We start from the raw sequence: 15,112 nt of genomic DNA on the forward strand, positions 1-15,112 counted from the left end.
ACCATTGATAACTATAGAATAGATATATACGCCATGTAGTGTTGTGTATATATGCTAGACATACTTCGACGACATGCCTGTGTAGCTGGCATGCTAGTCACGTGAACAGCTTTGGGTGGTCCAAGGGTACTTTCTCTGGATCAGTTTGGCCTTACTCCACGGTAGCATGATAATAAAGATACTCTACTGAAATTGTATAGCCCATGGATGCTCAGGGTTGGTAAGTCAATCAGTTTAAAATTAATTGTACAATCGCATTCTGACTTGGTTTTGGTTTCTTCGGTTTTAGTCTAATTAAAAGTTATAAGAGAAAAGCAATCCCTTCCTCGTTTTTGTCATTGAATTGTGCGATAAGTGTTTAATAGTGTTGTATAGTAATGAGTTTAGAATCATGGAGGCATTTCCAATTCTATGATAATTTGCCAATACCAGATCCGTTGCTAGGTAATGATATCCGCTTATATTCTGATCCGACTTTATCAGCTGCAGCGACGGTTAATGAAGACCTATTCTTTATTGCTGTAAGATCAAATTACATTAGACACTTCAGCCTTAAGAAGGCAGAGATCATAAAAGAGTTTAAAGCATTTGCTGATGGCTTCCAGATATCGTATTTAATGGTGGTAGGACAGTCATTTCTATTGGCAGTAGGTGAGAAAGTGAATTATCCATCCCAGTTGAAATTATTTAAGATTAATGACCTACCGACAAATGAGTTCCATTATCACTCCCTGGTGGAAATAAAAAACTCTGACAACGCTTTTCCAATATCATCTGTGTCTGTTTCTAATGAGCTTAACTGTATTGTGGTAGGGTTCGTTAATGGCAAAATATTGCTTATAAAAGGAGATTTATCAAGAGACCGTGGATCACAGCAACGGATACTGTATGAGGATTCCACGGGTGACCCAATTACTTCATTATTTCTAAACTCAGATGCAAGTTCATGTTTCGCAACCACCACATCCAGGATTATGATGTTCAATCTAATGCGGAAAAGTAAGTCAATTCCGGAACAAGTACTATCCTCTAAGGAGGGAGTAGCTCTTAACTGTGCATCTTTCTCCAAATTTACAAACGAAAACATATGCTGCATGAATGATTGTATCCAGTTTTATCATGGGAATGGAGAGAGGCATGATATACCCATTAAAATTTCGAACCCAAAAAAATTGATGCCCATCAATAAAACAGAGCTTTTGATTATTTTTGAAGAAGAAAGGCAAAAAACAACAAGTATTGAATATGAATCAGGAGCTTCCAACAATATTTGCAAAGCGATAGTAATTGACTTAGAAAACAGTATACTATCATTTTCATTTTATACTACAAGCAATATTGTCGATGTATTACCAGTAAGAAGCAAAGATGATTCGATACTTTATTTAGTCACAGCAGAAGGTCTTATGTACAAGGTTTCGAAAAAGTCACTTGATGAAAGATTATCTATTGTAATGAATAAGGAGATGTTTCCGTTTGCTTTACAATTGGCATCAGATTGTAATTTACCGGATAACAAGATTCAGAAAATCAATAAGCTTTACGGAGACTATCTTTATAGTAAAGGATTGCATACTGAAGCAGCCCAACAGTACATGAAATGTATCGATATTTTGGATATTAGTGACATAATCACTAAATTAGGTGCTAATGATGTTTTTGATGTAAAAGCTATGAGGAATTTGGCTGATTTTGTTTGGGAACTAATTAGAAAGGGCAGAGCTGATCACGATACTGTAACACTATTATTATCAGTCTTAATAAAATTGAAAGATGAAGATGGGTTGAAAAGGTTTGTCAGTTATTTTAGAAGAAGTGGGAAATATATTGAGACAGAGAATTACAAGGATCTTGATGATGAATCTTACTTTTTTAGTGACTTGAGATTATTTGATCTCGAGCTTATAAGATCACTATTGATTGACTCCAAACTTAATCAATTGTGTTACCAATTTGTTTTTAAGTTTTCAAAGGATCCTATAATGATAACTGACGTACTGTTAAATGTTTTAAAAGAAACAGAGGCAACTTTAAAATACGTAAAAAGTTTATCAGTAGATGATATTCTGCGAGTTCTTGTACGTTTTTCGAAGCAGCTTTTATATTTATCTCCAAATGAAACCAATTTGTTATTGATTGAGGTTTTTACAGGAAAATATAGGCCTAGCAGTTATGTGAGTGATATTAATAATGTTGTTAACACTAAAACGGGTACTAAATCAGAGAAAAATCCAGTTTTCTACAGCTATACCGCCTTTTTAAAATACATGAATCCTTTGGCCGATGCTAGTGTATTGGACGCTTCAGAAAACGGTGATAGGTTAGACGTAGATCGCCCTACTTATCATCCACCGAAGCCATCACTAGTTTTTAATGCATTTTTATCTCGTCCTTTTGAGTTCGTGGTTTTCCTAGAAGCATGCCTTGAAAGCTACAAACAATTTGATGGGTTTAAAAATGATAGACAAGAAATATTAACGACATTATATGATTTGTATCTTACTCTTTCCAAGCAGGATGTGGGAGAAAGAAAATCTGAGTGGACTGAAAAAGCTAATCTGGTTCTCAACGAAAGTAACGAGTTGGCCAATGAGCTAGATCAAAATTCTAACAATAACCTCAACAAAGTTGATAACAGCTTAATGAAGTTAATAGCACATATGAATGGTCTTAATGTAGCTGACATTTCTAGCCCTATAAATGAGAACAAGGAATTCTCAAATGATGTAACGGACAATGCAAGGATTATTAACGGATTCAGGAACCTAACGTACATGGGTGAAGTTTCAGAGTGCATGAAATTTTTTGAAGAACACTCTAAAAATAACATTGATTTGTTTCCAATGGCTTTATCATATTTCATCTCCAAAAAGGAAATATTAGAATTCATTGGAGGTGAGGATCAACTGGTGAAGAAGATAATTAAACCTATTATTGAAAATAACATAATGTCAATATTGGACTTGCTACAGATTCTAAGTTCACGCGATTTCATAACATATGGATGTGTTAAAGACATACTTCTCGATCGAATGAAGGAAGAGGATGCAGTGGCCAAACGTACAAAAAAATTAATTGCATCATATAGTGAAGAATTGCAGGACAAAAAGACTCAGTTGAGGACGTACTTATCTCCTGATCACGAACAACATATAGCAATAAAGGACAAAAAATGTGATCTCTGTCATATCACATTAGAGCTTCCAGTAATATATTTCAAATGTGAGCATATCTATCATCAAAAATGTCTCAATGAAGAGGCTGACTTAAAGAATGAAGGTGATCTGCTCTATAAATGTCCAAAATGTGTCATCGATATTGAGACCAGCTCAAAAAGGATAAGCAAAGAAAGGGAGCTTGCCTCTCGTAAGGAGCTCCTCGATTTAGCTTTCAAGGAAGAAGGTAATAACTCTGACAGGTTCAGAATTGTTTCAGATTTTATAGGTAGAGGAGCGCTGGAAAACTCGTACATCACTATTGAATCATGAAATTATATGTATTAAGTAGCTCTCAATAGTATAGACAAAATCATATGTGTGATCAAGGAACGGCGAATAACAGCATTCATGCATCTATTTTTATCTTTATTTATTGACGACTGTTCGTTACAATTATAATTTGATATACATGCTTATCATCTCTATGTTTGCAACATCGACTATTTGTCATAAATCTGAAACACATGTTTGCTTCTTGATGAACTTACTCATCTTTTCATTTTGTTTTAGTTTTGTCCAGTTAAATACAGGCCACATAATTATATAAGCTACCGTTAATTATCAATTCCTAATCTAATATTTGAAGATATCTTTCATTGTGACTTGAAAATTAAGAATAAAAATATACAAAAATAGTTGAAAGCTATTAATTGATTAGTTAACAAGGATGTATGAACAATTTCAGATGATATCAAAAAATTCTCTCACACCTATAAGAGATTATAATAACGATTTTTTCCATGCAAATGATTCAAAACTTCCAAATCTGACTCGTGTTAAGGATGGGTATGGTGGCGCGCGTGCAAGTTACTCTGATTCAATTGGAGGTGACCTAGATACGATGGACAATAAAATAGATGACAGGGTGAAGAAAAGTTCAAATTCTTCTGTATTAACTGACATGAAGAATATTAATCTAAGAGAAATGCTTAAGAAATTTATTTTTAGTGAGGAAAAATACATAGAGATGACAGAGAAGGCGCTTACATCATATCGGTTTAATATGCAAAATAAGAAAATGAGAAGCAAGAAAATCTTTGATCCTAATTCAAAGGAAGATGTTATACTTTTTGGTAATCTGGAAACAATATGTGCTGTTAGCTATTTATATTTGAACTCGTTGAGTAAAATTGTTACAAAGCTGGAGCTTAATCCTTCAAGTATTGATGTCATATATGATGAGCTAGTAGAGCTGCATGTGACCTTATTTAATAGAATGAAACAACCATATACTAGCTATATTATTGCTTATCAGAATCAAACACACCTTGTTAAAATATTGGAGAATTCGACTTCAAAGATAGTAGCATCATGGTATCATCGGAGTTATGATGATGCTCGTCAAATCAAATTAAGTGAAATATTGCAATGCCCATATAAGCATGTTCATGATTGGTTGGAGAATATAAAAATTTTGAAAGAATGGCTAGTTGTGGGTACATCAGTGGAAGAGTTTCAAAAACTGATTGAGACTTTCACGGACTATATTAGTCATCTCAATATTGATAATGAGGATAATGTCCGTTCTTCTCAGCATCGTCATCCAATATCGAGCATACAAATCTCTAAATCATCAGATTTAAATCCAGAAAGCAGTGGACCTTCAGATGATGGTAATTTTGTTGCCTATATTCCCAGTGTAGCATCTAGTGTATATACAGAAGTTATCAAGCCCAGAATGAGTCCTAAGATATCTCTAGATGAGAAACCTTGTAATGCTGACTCTAATCATGCATTAATGTTACTAGTCCGACTGTTTAAAGAAAAATTATATCACCTTACTCAGCTGAGGAAATTGTTGGTTAAGCATGATATTACAAATCTGGCGGATAATTTTATCATGCAAATACATAGTTGGACCTCACTACTGAGTATTGAAAAAGACTCTGTATTTCAGAATATCCATGAACAATTGAATAATAAAATTAATCTTTGTGTAAAGCTTTACAAAGAGAAGAAAGAAGAACTTGGTGCGTTTAAATTTCTCAAGTTAGAGTCATTTATAATCAAGAAGTTAGAGACCGTTCTAGCGTTGATGAAAACTGTTAAAGGTTATATTAATGATTTAAAAGTGCTGCATAAGGACTATTTAATATTCAAAAAAGAGAAACAGATGAAATTGCAGGACATTAAACGTACATTACTTGGAACACATTATGAACAAATACAAAATAAATTAGTCGAGCAGCTACCTCGATTCCTGACTTATATTAATCAGTTCATGGTGTTGTTCCTTTTGAGTTTCAATGCATACTTGAGAGATGCACTTGATATACTGATATCAGTTCAGGCAGATTTACTCCATACTGAAGAAGGAGTAAATGAAATTGAAAAGGATTACGACAAAAGAAGAAATGTCATGAAAAAAACTGTAAACAGTCACTATGAAAAATCAAACAACAATATTGTACTGAGGAGACTATTTTAATTTACAAGAATTAAATGCAGCACCTGAAAAAATCGAGGTTAATAGTGAAGTCATATGTAAACGATACAAAGTCTAGATGAAAATCTGTCTACTAACAACTAGCATTACAATTTTTAATTAATAAAAGACATATTTGTTATTATCACATTTTTGTCACATTTCTCTAGCTTACGCAGAATATGCAGGTTAGTGGAGGGTTGGAAGATAGTGATGTCAAAGGGAAAATTAAAATTTCATGCAATGTAAATCTTTAATGGTACAACCAAAGCAAAAAGCAACAAGTTATTTATAGATATTTCAGCTGAGATTGCTAATATATATCTTTGGCAGTATTAATAAAGCAAGAGTAGAATACAGTGATACTTGACAGCATTCAATTGGAATTTTTTTCTTTCCTTTATAAAACTTCCTGGTTAAGTTATTTATTTTTAGAGAAGGTTGAAGAATTACTTGTACATTTTTACAATATGGACCAAAATATCGATTTGAATAACTATGTGTCGATGTTAGACGCTATAATTAGTGTATCTGATCCTGATAAGGTTAGTCCCAAAAAAATACGTAAGGCTTTGGAACAACTGTTCTCTGTATCATTAGAGAATAAAAAGAAAGAAGTCAATGAGCTTATTGTGGCGAGGTTCCAGATTTTGCAAGCTGACCCTCATATATTGGTAAGTAATGAAGAATTTCAAAACCTAAAGATGATAAGGGGAAACTATGATGCACTTCTGTCATCCAAGTCAATGGAAAAGAAGCACAAGTTAACTGAATCTTCGAAAAAGACACGTATACAAGTTAAGAAGAAAAAAAGCAAGAAAAGCTCTAAGGATGGTGAGAAAAAAGTAGCCAATCCTAATTCAAATGCCATCAATTCTATGAAATTGAGATTATCAGATGATCTCTACAAATTCTTAGGAGAACGGGAACTCCCAAGAACTCAGGTTGTCAAGCAAGTTTGGGATTATATTAAGGAACATAACCTTCAAAGCCCCGAAGACCGTAGAGAAATAATATGTGATGATAGGATGAGGCCTATATTCGGTGACAAGATGACGATGTTCGCGCTGAATAAGATACTGTCAAAGCATCTGACAAAAATAGAGCCTAAGAGTGAGGAAGCTGATAATAGTAGACTATCAGTAAAGCTAGAGGATGGTACTCAAGCATGAAATTCCGTTAGTAATAATAATTTGGTCTATTTTCTTGCTGTAGAACATTATTTTTTAGATTCATGGCTCTAAAATGTAGCTGTGTAATTTGCATATCAATTTAAATCAATTCATAATTCTTGTATTATTAATAAATTAGCATCTTTGAGAACAAAATCTTCAACTTATCTGAATTGAGTATCTAATTAGTTTATTATTATTTTTTACCTTTATATTAATTACTAATAAGATAATAAACTACAATCTATACATTCAATAGTTCAAATGCTAGCCTTAGATAGTTCTTGTGCCAGGTTATCTATCTGTAATTCTATTAGTTCATTTTCAATCTTTGAGGTTTCAATTTCTTCCATTTTCTCCTCTTCCTCCTCTTCCTCTTCTTCTTCTTCACTGTCAGGTTCTTCAAGGTCATCCAATTCCAAATCTTCGAAGTGATCCATCAAAGCGTTAACTGGATCAGAATCCTCTTCAAATCTGTTACCATTAATTTCTAAATTCTTTAGTTTAGGGAATTTATTATCTTCGATAGCTGGCAAAAAGACAGTTTCTAAAGTGTCTTGTTCCATTTCATTATATTCAAATCTCAGGGTTTCCAGATTTTCAAATGTGTTATCTTCAAAGACTTTGAACACTTCTTTAGAGCCCTTTGCCTTGAGCAGACAGTCGTTCAAGTTCAATTCAACCAGGGTGTTCTTCCATAGTGGTAAATTCTTAGCCAAGACTAGAGAAGCAGCAGTTGTAAAAGTGTTGTCCTGCAAGTCTATGATTTCCAATTTGGTGTTATATTTTAAACCGTAGTGTATCAACGTAGCAACACCCTTTGGTCTGATACCATTTTGGTACAGTTTGACAACTTTCAAACCATCACCATGGCTTTTCAAACCTAGGGCGAGGTATAAAGCAGAGCCATTTTCTAATCTATTTCTGCCACAGATGAAGGTTTCCAACATCGATTCCTTGGCCTTGGTTTTGTTTTGGGCCAAATAGAACAAAGCTTTACCAATTCTTTCACCTGCAAATGGGCCCATACCATTGTTACTCAAGATCAAGTGCTTCAAGTGAACGGCGTTGGCGATGTAATTCTCCAAGTAGTCGATGGTTCTCAAGCCGAAAGCGTTATCAGACAAGTTCAATATTGTCAACTTGTTACATTTCAAAAGCACAGGAAGCAATGCTTTCAAACTATCGACCACTTCATCGACTAACCTCGAAGTGTACATGTCTGCAAAGTTTATCTCTTCAACAACATCCCTGACTGACTCTGTGGATCCCAAGAAATCAGCCAACGCTTTAGAAGCTTCAGTACCAATGGTGTTACCTGAGAAATCTAGTTTCTTGCACTTCTTCAGCTTTGCCAAGTCATCCAAGTGGGGCTGGATGTCTTCCTTTGTGGTCAACTTCAAGGCCTTACCAGCAATGGAAAAGACCTCGTCGTCCTCATATTTTGGTGTAAAGTGTAGTGTAGCCATAACGTGTGTGTTCTAAAGTTCTTGATTTGTTAGCCAATAGAGCTACTTTGATATATTACTGTCTTCTGTACTGTTACTGGCTATTGATATACTTTTTTTGTTTTTTCAGGCATCGATGGATTTTTTTTCACTTTGATCAGAATAGTGTGGGACACAGTGAAAATGCCTGTCTTATAAGCAAGTAGTTTATAGTACAAGACGCAAATATACTAGTCGGTTTGCTATTTCGTTGTTAGCAAGTTTGTGAATACAATACTGTCCGCTGGTAATGTGTTAAACTAAAATTTGAGAGGATATCCTGATGAAAAAAAAGTGCTTAGAAGTTATTTATTTCGTTATATAGAGGGGCGGAAACACATTATGTAGATGTTAATTAGAAAATTTAGAAAATCAGACGTCTTCCTTATTTCTTCTTTGGGCCACCTAGAGGCTCACCAATGGCTTTACCTCTCAGCTTGACACCGAGAGCTCTTTCCATCTTACCGAGCACTTGTTGGTTAGGGATGGCTCTGCCGGCCTCGTAGTCGTTAATAACTGTTGGCTTCTCGTTGATCTTGGTGGCCAGGTCCTTTTGAGACATCTTCTTTTCGGTTCTAACACGGGCAATGGTCTTACCAACATTGGCATCCAGCTTCTTTGGCTTGACAATGTCGGTCTCACGGTCAACCTTGGTCAACCTCTGGCCTTCGGCGTCACCCTTGGTGTTGGCAGTACCGTACTTCTTATCCACAGAAAGGACAAGGCCTTGTCTTCTGGCAGCATTGATCTGCCCTTGTGTTCTAGCGACGTTGGCTCTTGGACCAGAACCACCAGCTCTAGCCTTTTGACCAATAACAGTATGAGATTCCCAATCAGACATATTTTGTAGTAGTTGTTGTAGTTGTGTTTATTGTTGTGTTAGTTGCAACTCACAACTCACAACTCACAACTCACAATTGCAGTTGCAGTTGCAAAAGTATGGGACGTCTTATATTCGTTGCCACTTTTCCATCAACGTGTTCAGCGATGGTGCGATGCAGGATTTAAAGAAGAAAGCACACTTAAAGAGCTAGTTACAAGCAATAGAAGGTTTCTGTAGCATAGAGTTTCGAGTAAAGGCCCATAAGCAGTGATATTTTAGACATGGAGGAAGTAGATTCGCAAGGAGATTTGCCCAGGGATGTGCGGTTGTTGCACTTGCTTCTTGCGTCGCAGTCGATACAGCAGTATGAGGACCGTGTGCCTCTGCAACTGATGGATTTTGCACACCGGTACACTCGTGGGGTACTGATGGATGCGATGGTGTACAATGACTATGCCAGCGAGAACGCGCCTGGTGGGAGCAACGCTGCTGCCAATGCGACGAATGCCAAAAACGCGCCCAAGGCCAATACTCTGGGGAGTGGTATGACGAGCAATGGTGGGAAGAATATTAATGTTGAAGACGTACGGCTGGCGATTGCAGCACGTACACAGTACATGTTCAAGCCCACTGCGCCCAAGGAGCTGTTGCTACAACTGGCTGCGGAGAGGAATAAGAAAGCGCTGCCGCAAGTCATGGGTTCTTGGGGTGTGAGACTACCTCCAGAGAAGTACTGTCTCACTGCAAAGAGCTGGGACCTGGATGAAAAGGAAGAAAAATGAGATATATGGGAGGGAATCTTCAATACAAATATCAAAAACGAATTCATGGAATCTAACTAATTATGTACATTAAGCTGTGGTACCATTGTAAAAAGGATGGGGGAATGGGAGAACCCCCTGTACTAAATGATTTTTTAGGGAGAAATACTCTGGACAGGGTACAGATAGGACAAAGCAGTCCTCAGAATAGAGTAGTGAAGCTTCATAACCAGCCTTTATAGCAAGTCCTTATGTTAAGTAAACTGTCGTCATATAAAACGACTAAGTAATTTTTCAATTTGCCCTTGTTCTTAATCCAAGTTTTGCGAAATCCGGCAATTTCACATCGAATGGCTTGGCAAAGCACCCAATAGTATAAGCCATCAATGCAATTCATCGGCTTCTGTTAGTGCAATTGGAAGAGTTAAAGCAGTAGAGTTGTGAGAAGTCGTGTTAGTGAAGGTTTATTTCTTGGTAGTTGTCTGCTCGAGCTATTATTCAAAGATATAAAGGAAAACCTAGAGGGAACGCACGAAATAAAGGGAAGGAAGCACTGTTTTGTTATCAATATTAAGTCATAACTTTAGTATTACGTTTCAAAGATTTAGCACTTGCATTAGACAGGATACTGACATTGAATTGGGGTTCTGATAAATAGTGAAAAAAAAGAGAGATTAAAAAAGAAAAATGATTACACAGGCGTCGATTCCTGAAGTGAGGGAGGATGTTATTGGGTTTGCGCTAGGTGAGAGAAAGGCCATTCTTCCACAATGTCAGGATCTGGGACCTCCGGACTTGATTACCATGGTTAAATACGTGCCAACACCAAACTCAAATGCTACTGCAGGCACCACCTCAGGTAATGGAGCTGGTGGTGCAAATAATGGCACTGCTGGAGCAGCTAATGGAAATAATTCCTTGTCTACTGCTGATCCAGCCGCCCTGTTGGCAGAGATTCACTCCCATGACAAACTAAAGGGGGCAATTGGCACCTTCTTTTACACACTAGGTATTGATACATCTGATCCAACTTCTATTTCTATCTCTTTAAAACAAATTGCTGACGCGATTGCTGAGAAGCCTCAAAAATGGTTTGGCAAGTTTAAGAATTTCAGTATCGCCAGGATTTCCCTGTCGACATACAATATCTTCAGAAGATGTGATGTTAATGTGATTGTACACATACCAGGTGCAGTACAAACCTATGTACTAGATTCAAATGGTGAGCATTTGCCTGTCTCAGGTAATCAAACTACACCAACCGTCGCTTCCACGGCTAGCGCCAATCCAATTGATCAGGCAAGTGAGATGGATGTCATTTGGGCGGAGACTTTCATCAGTGGAGTAATTCGTTCAATTATGTTTATGAAGGATAACGCCGATGATGGTGAGGCCCAACCCTTGGTCGAAACTTTAATTTTGAATCCATTGACAGCAGGTAAACTAGACGACGTTGCAAATACATTTATAAAGCTCTTCCCAACGGTCTATGAAAGAGGTGTGTTGACTGAAGCACCTTGTCACGTTTTGGTGCCAACTAGAACAAACAACTACCTAGTTGATACTTTGGTAGAACTGGTTAGGCTAACGAAATCGGTCGACATCTGTAGACCTATGCTTGAAGAGCTCATTAAAAGTTATCCAGATGCTAGCATAGTCCTTGCGCGTGTCTTGATGGCTTGTGATTATGAGATTGATGCTATTGATATCATAAACAGAGAATTACTACCTCATGGAGAAGAAGATGATACTATATCACCTATATTTAGAGCAGAATTGTTATGCCTACAAACACAGTTTTTAATGAATGTTAAAAATGACTATAAGCTGGCGCTGGAAGTGGCTCTATCCGCAGTTAAATTTTCTCCCAGTGAGTTCATTCCATGGTTTCTGCTAACTAAGATATACATCAAGCTAAATGATATTGAAAATGCCCTTTTGGCTTTGAATTCATGCCCTATGGCTCAATCACACGAAAGATATGTCCTAAAGAGAGCGGTACCTATTGGATCAGAGGATAATCTCCACCTACCATTGCCAGAAAACATAGGAGTTGATGAAATTTTACAATTAAATCCTAGCGATGTTAACAAGGAACAATTAAATTCTGATCCATCTTTAACTAGATCCGCTGCTTTAAATTTGAAGTCTACATATCTATTGGCATATAGGTTATTGACAGAAATTGTACAAATCACAGGCTGGGAGACCCTATTGAAGTGTAGATCTAAGATATTTGTTATGGAGGATGAATATCAAATATCCACGGATGAGGTATCATTGACAAACCAGAGTAATAGAAATGAGGACACACCAAGTGAGTTAAATATGAGAACTAAGAGACTTTGTGATAGGTGGTTAGATAACCTTTTCATGCTTCTATATGAAGACTTGAAGATATACACATTATGGCAGACAGAACAGTTATATTTCGAAGCACAAAATAGTAAATACAAGAAGCTGACATATGAATGGGAAGCATTTGGGCTTTGTGCACAGAGACTAGGACATCTTCCTGAAGCTGCTAGCGCATTCCAAAGAGGTCTTTCCCAAAGATTTGCTCCAATGAGTGCGCGGATGTTATTGAATTATTATATTCAGGAACATCACCGCGTGAGAAACCAATCCTTATCACCAAACTCTGAACTCACATCATCGCAAATAATATCACGTATCAATGACTTAGATTCTCGAATTATAGATTTATGTGTCAAGCTATGTTGCTGGAACCACCGTTGGTACATTGAGTTTTCGATACAACTTATCGACGCGCTGAGTGTCGCAGTTCAAGATATGGGTATCATGAAGGTAATCAACGAAATAGCGTCTCGTTATCCGGATGCCGTTGTATCTATAATGAAAGAAAACTTCTTAGACTTCTTGGAAAACTATACTAACGGATTCTTTGATGCTTGAGTAATACTAGGAGGCAAGACATGCGATATGCTGATCTACTCACGGAGATTTGTCATTGATTTACAGTCACGAAAAATTACAATACATAATCAAAATTCTACCAGATACAATTATTACTACATCTTAATATAATTATTATTTTCCTTTTATAAGTATAATTGCATTCCTTTAACAGAAGTCAATTTTATTCCGAAATAATAGCCATTCCGAATTTAGCTGATCTAAATCAGCAATAACTATTTTTGGCAGCCTATACTTTTTTTTTAGTGTTTCACTTAGCAGAGTATATATATTTTTTTGCTGGGATTATCAGTCAAAATAGGAATCTTACAGTATTAATCCAGTTAATGAAATAATGCATTGTATAATAACTTGCGTTTATAATATTATAGCTCCGTTTTTCTTACTCTTCTATAATGTCTTATTGACGAAGCCCATTTTCATCATTTTATGATAACTAAAGTTAATATCATTCTGAATAATTTTTAGAAGAAATCCGCAAAAAAATTCGTGAAATCACTGCGAAAGCGATGGGGGAAATGATAACCAAGAAATGTAGGCTTTGATAGTCAAAATGAATGCAACCCATGAGTAACCAACTTAATAGTACAACTTCTAAAGGTAGTCTTTCAACTCTATTTCTTTCTGTTAATTTCTTGCGTGTACAAAAGCATATATATTCTTGATCAAGAAAGGGTTTCTCTTGAATTATAATATTTGAATAACTTTGCTTGAAAAGGACTAGAGACAATACTTTAAGAACGGCGTTGTACTGATTGTGAAGATATAAGGAGATTTTGACGCATGGTAATATGAAATTACTGTTTTCGCTTCAATTATGGGTCCTCATAGGGACTCTTTTTCCAGACGCTGGTGCGATCAATTTGCAAGACAATAAGGACTCTATATGTGCAGCCACTGCTTTGATTCAAGGTGGTATGCTTGATTATTATGAAGGTACTCGTTACGGTGGTACTGTAGGTATGTTTCAGCCTCCATACTATTGGTGGCAAGCTGGTGTTGCGTTTGGTGGTATGTTAGAAAATTGGTTTCTATGTCAGAACGACACATACAAGGATTTGTTAATGAATGCTTTGGTAGCGCAAACTGGTCCAAATTATGATTATATTCCAGCCAATCAGACTACAGTGGAAGGTAATGATGACCAAGGTGTTTGGGGTCTTACAATTCTAGATGCAGTTGAGCGTAACTTCTCCGCTCCAATTGATGGTAAACCAGGTTGGTTAGCCATGAGTCAAGGTATCTTTAATACTATGTACGCAAGATGGGACATGCAAAGTTGTAATGGTGGTCTAAGATGGCAAATTTTCACTTGGAATAGTGGCTACAATTATAAAAACACTATTTCAAATGCATGTCTATTCCAGATCGCTGCTAGATTGGGTAGGTACACCGGTAACACCACTTATTTAGATGTTGCAGAAAGAGTCTTTGATTGGCTTGTTGGTGTTGGTTACATTGTATTGTCTGAGAAAGGTAATGTTTATGATGGTGCCAAGGTTGAGGATAACTGTACTGACATCACCGCTATTGAATGGACTTATAACCACGGTGTTGTTTTGGGTGGGTTAGCTTATATGTACAATGCAACCAATGGTTCCTCTGTATGGCAGTCTAGATTGACTTCAGTTCTTGGCGGTGCTACTGCATATTTCTTCCAAGATGATATTATGTATGAGAGTGCCTGTCAACCATATAAGACATGTAACAACGATCAAAGATGTTTCAAGAGTATTTTCTCAAGAATGTTAGGTTTCACTAGTGTGTTAGCGCCATTTACTAGTGACACAATCGATCCATTGTTAAAAGCTAGTGCTATGGCAGCTGCAGGTTCCTGTGATGGTGGTACAGATGGTCATACTTGTGGTCTAGATTGGCAATTAAAGACAAATGATGGTTACTATGGTCTTGGAGAACAGATGAGTGCACTCGAAGTAATACAGCAACTGCTTATCCATGAGAGACCTGCCCCATACCGGGCTGATAATGGTGGAACTTCAGTTGGTGATGCAGCTGCTGGTTTAAACTCAACAACAACAAATGTTCTAAAGAATAACTTGAAAATCACTGGTGGTGACCGTGCTGGTGCGGCAATTGTAACAACCATTGTGTTAGGTATAATAATTGGAGGTGCTGCCTGGATGATGTTTTAACATATTTACACCTAACGCCATTTATTCTAAAAAAAAAATATAAACAAATTTTAAATTAATGTACATTATATTAAGTTTTTATTTCTAACGCTAACTTTGGTAAGACTATATCACTAACTCAAAAATATTTATATTA

General features: G+C 36.5%; 8 protein-coding genes across 8 annotated transcripts; 6 read left to right on the forward strand and 2 right to left on the reverse strand.

Annotated features, from left to right (window-relative positions):
- Window positions 1–377: 377 nt before the first annotated feature.
- On the forward strand, window positions 378–3,488 carry PEP5 (tethering complex subunit PEP5; the record flags this gene model as incomplete). Its single annotated transcript, XM_449560.1, has 1 exon — window positions 378–3,488. One exon carries the CDS (start codon window positions 378–380, stop codon window positions 3,486–3,488), a length of 3,111 nt encoding a protein of 1,036 aa, XP_449560.1.
- A 397-nt stretch (window positions 3,489–3,885) lies between these two features.
- FUS2 (Fus2p) lies at window positions 3,886–5,646 on the forward strand (the record flags this gene model as incomplete). The annotated part of the gene is made up of 1 exon (XM_449561.1): window positions 3,886–5,646. One exon carries the CDS (start codon window positions 3,886–3,888, stop codon window positions 5,644–5,646), a length of 1,761 nt encoding a protein of 586 aa, XP_449561.1.
- Window positions 5,647–6,113: 467 nt separating this feature from the next.
- TRI1 (Tri1p) lies at window positions 6,114–6,815 on the forward strand (the record flags this gene model as incomplete). The annotated part of the gene is made up of 1 exon (XM_449562.1): window positions 6,114–6,815. One exon carries the CDS (start codon window positions 6,114–6,116, stop codon window positions 6,813–6,815), a length of 702 nt encoding a protein of 233 aa, XP_449562.1.
- A 260-nt stretch (window positions 6,816–7,075) lies between these two features.
- Window positions 7,076–8,284, reverse strand: RNA1 (GTPase-activating protein RNA1; the record flags this gene model as incomplete). The annotated part of the gene is made up of 1 exon (XM_449563.1): window positions 7,076–8,284. The coding sequence occupies one exon, from the start codon at window positions 8,282–8,284 to the stop codon at window positions 7,076–7,078; it is 1,209 nt and encodes a 402-aa protein (XP_449563.1).
- A 403-nt stretch (window positions 8,285–8,687) lies between these two features.
- Window positions 8,688–9,143, reverse strand: MBF1 (multiprotein-bridging factor 1; the record flags this gene model as incomplete). The annotated part of the gene is made up of 1 exon (XM_449564.1): window positions 8,688–9,143. One exon carries the CDS (start codon window positions 9,141–9,143, stop codon window positions 8,688–8,690), a length of 456 nt encoding a protein of 151 aa, XP_449564.1.
- A 263-nt stretch (window positions 9,144–9,406) lies between these two features.
- TAF9 (chromatin modification protein) lies at window positions 9,407–9,907 on the forward strand (the record flags this gene model as incomplete). Its single annotated transcript, XM_449565.1, has 1 exon — window positions 9,407–9,907. The coding sequence occupies one exon, from the start codon at window positions 9,407–9,409 to the stop codon at window positions 9,905–9,907; it is 501 nt and encodes a 166-aa protein (XP_449565.1).
- Window positions 9,908–10,573: 666 nt separating this feature from the next.
- Window positions 10,574–12,802, forward strand: BCH1 (exomer complex subunit; the record flags this gene model as incomplete). The annotated part of the gene is made up of 1 exon (XM_449566.1): window positions 10,574–12,802. The coding sequence occupies one exon, from the start codon at window positions 10,574–10,576 to the stop codon at window positions 12,800–12,802; it is 2,229 nt and encodes a 742-aa protein (XP_449566.1).
- Window positions 12,803–13,614: 812 nt separating this feature from the next.
- Window positions 13,615–14,976, forward strand: DFG5 (putative mannan endo-1,6-alpha-mannosidase; the record flags this gene model as incomplete). The annotated part of the gene is made up of 1 exon (XM_449567.1): window positions 13,615–14,976. One exon carries the CDS (start codon window positions 13,615–13,617, stop codon window positions 14,974–14,976), a length of 1,362 nt encoding a protein of 453 aa, XP_449567.1.
- Between the last annotated feature and the right edge of the window lie 136 nt (window positions 14,977–15,112).

This window comes from Nakaseomyces glabratus, chromosome M (assembly GCF_010111755.1).
Source record: "Nakaseomyces glabratus chromosome M, complete sequence".
In the NCBI taxonomy this organism is placed as follows: Eukaryota; Fungi; Ascomycota; class Saccharomycetes; order Saccharomycetales; family Saccharomycetaceae; genus Nakaseomyces; species Nakaseomyces glabratus.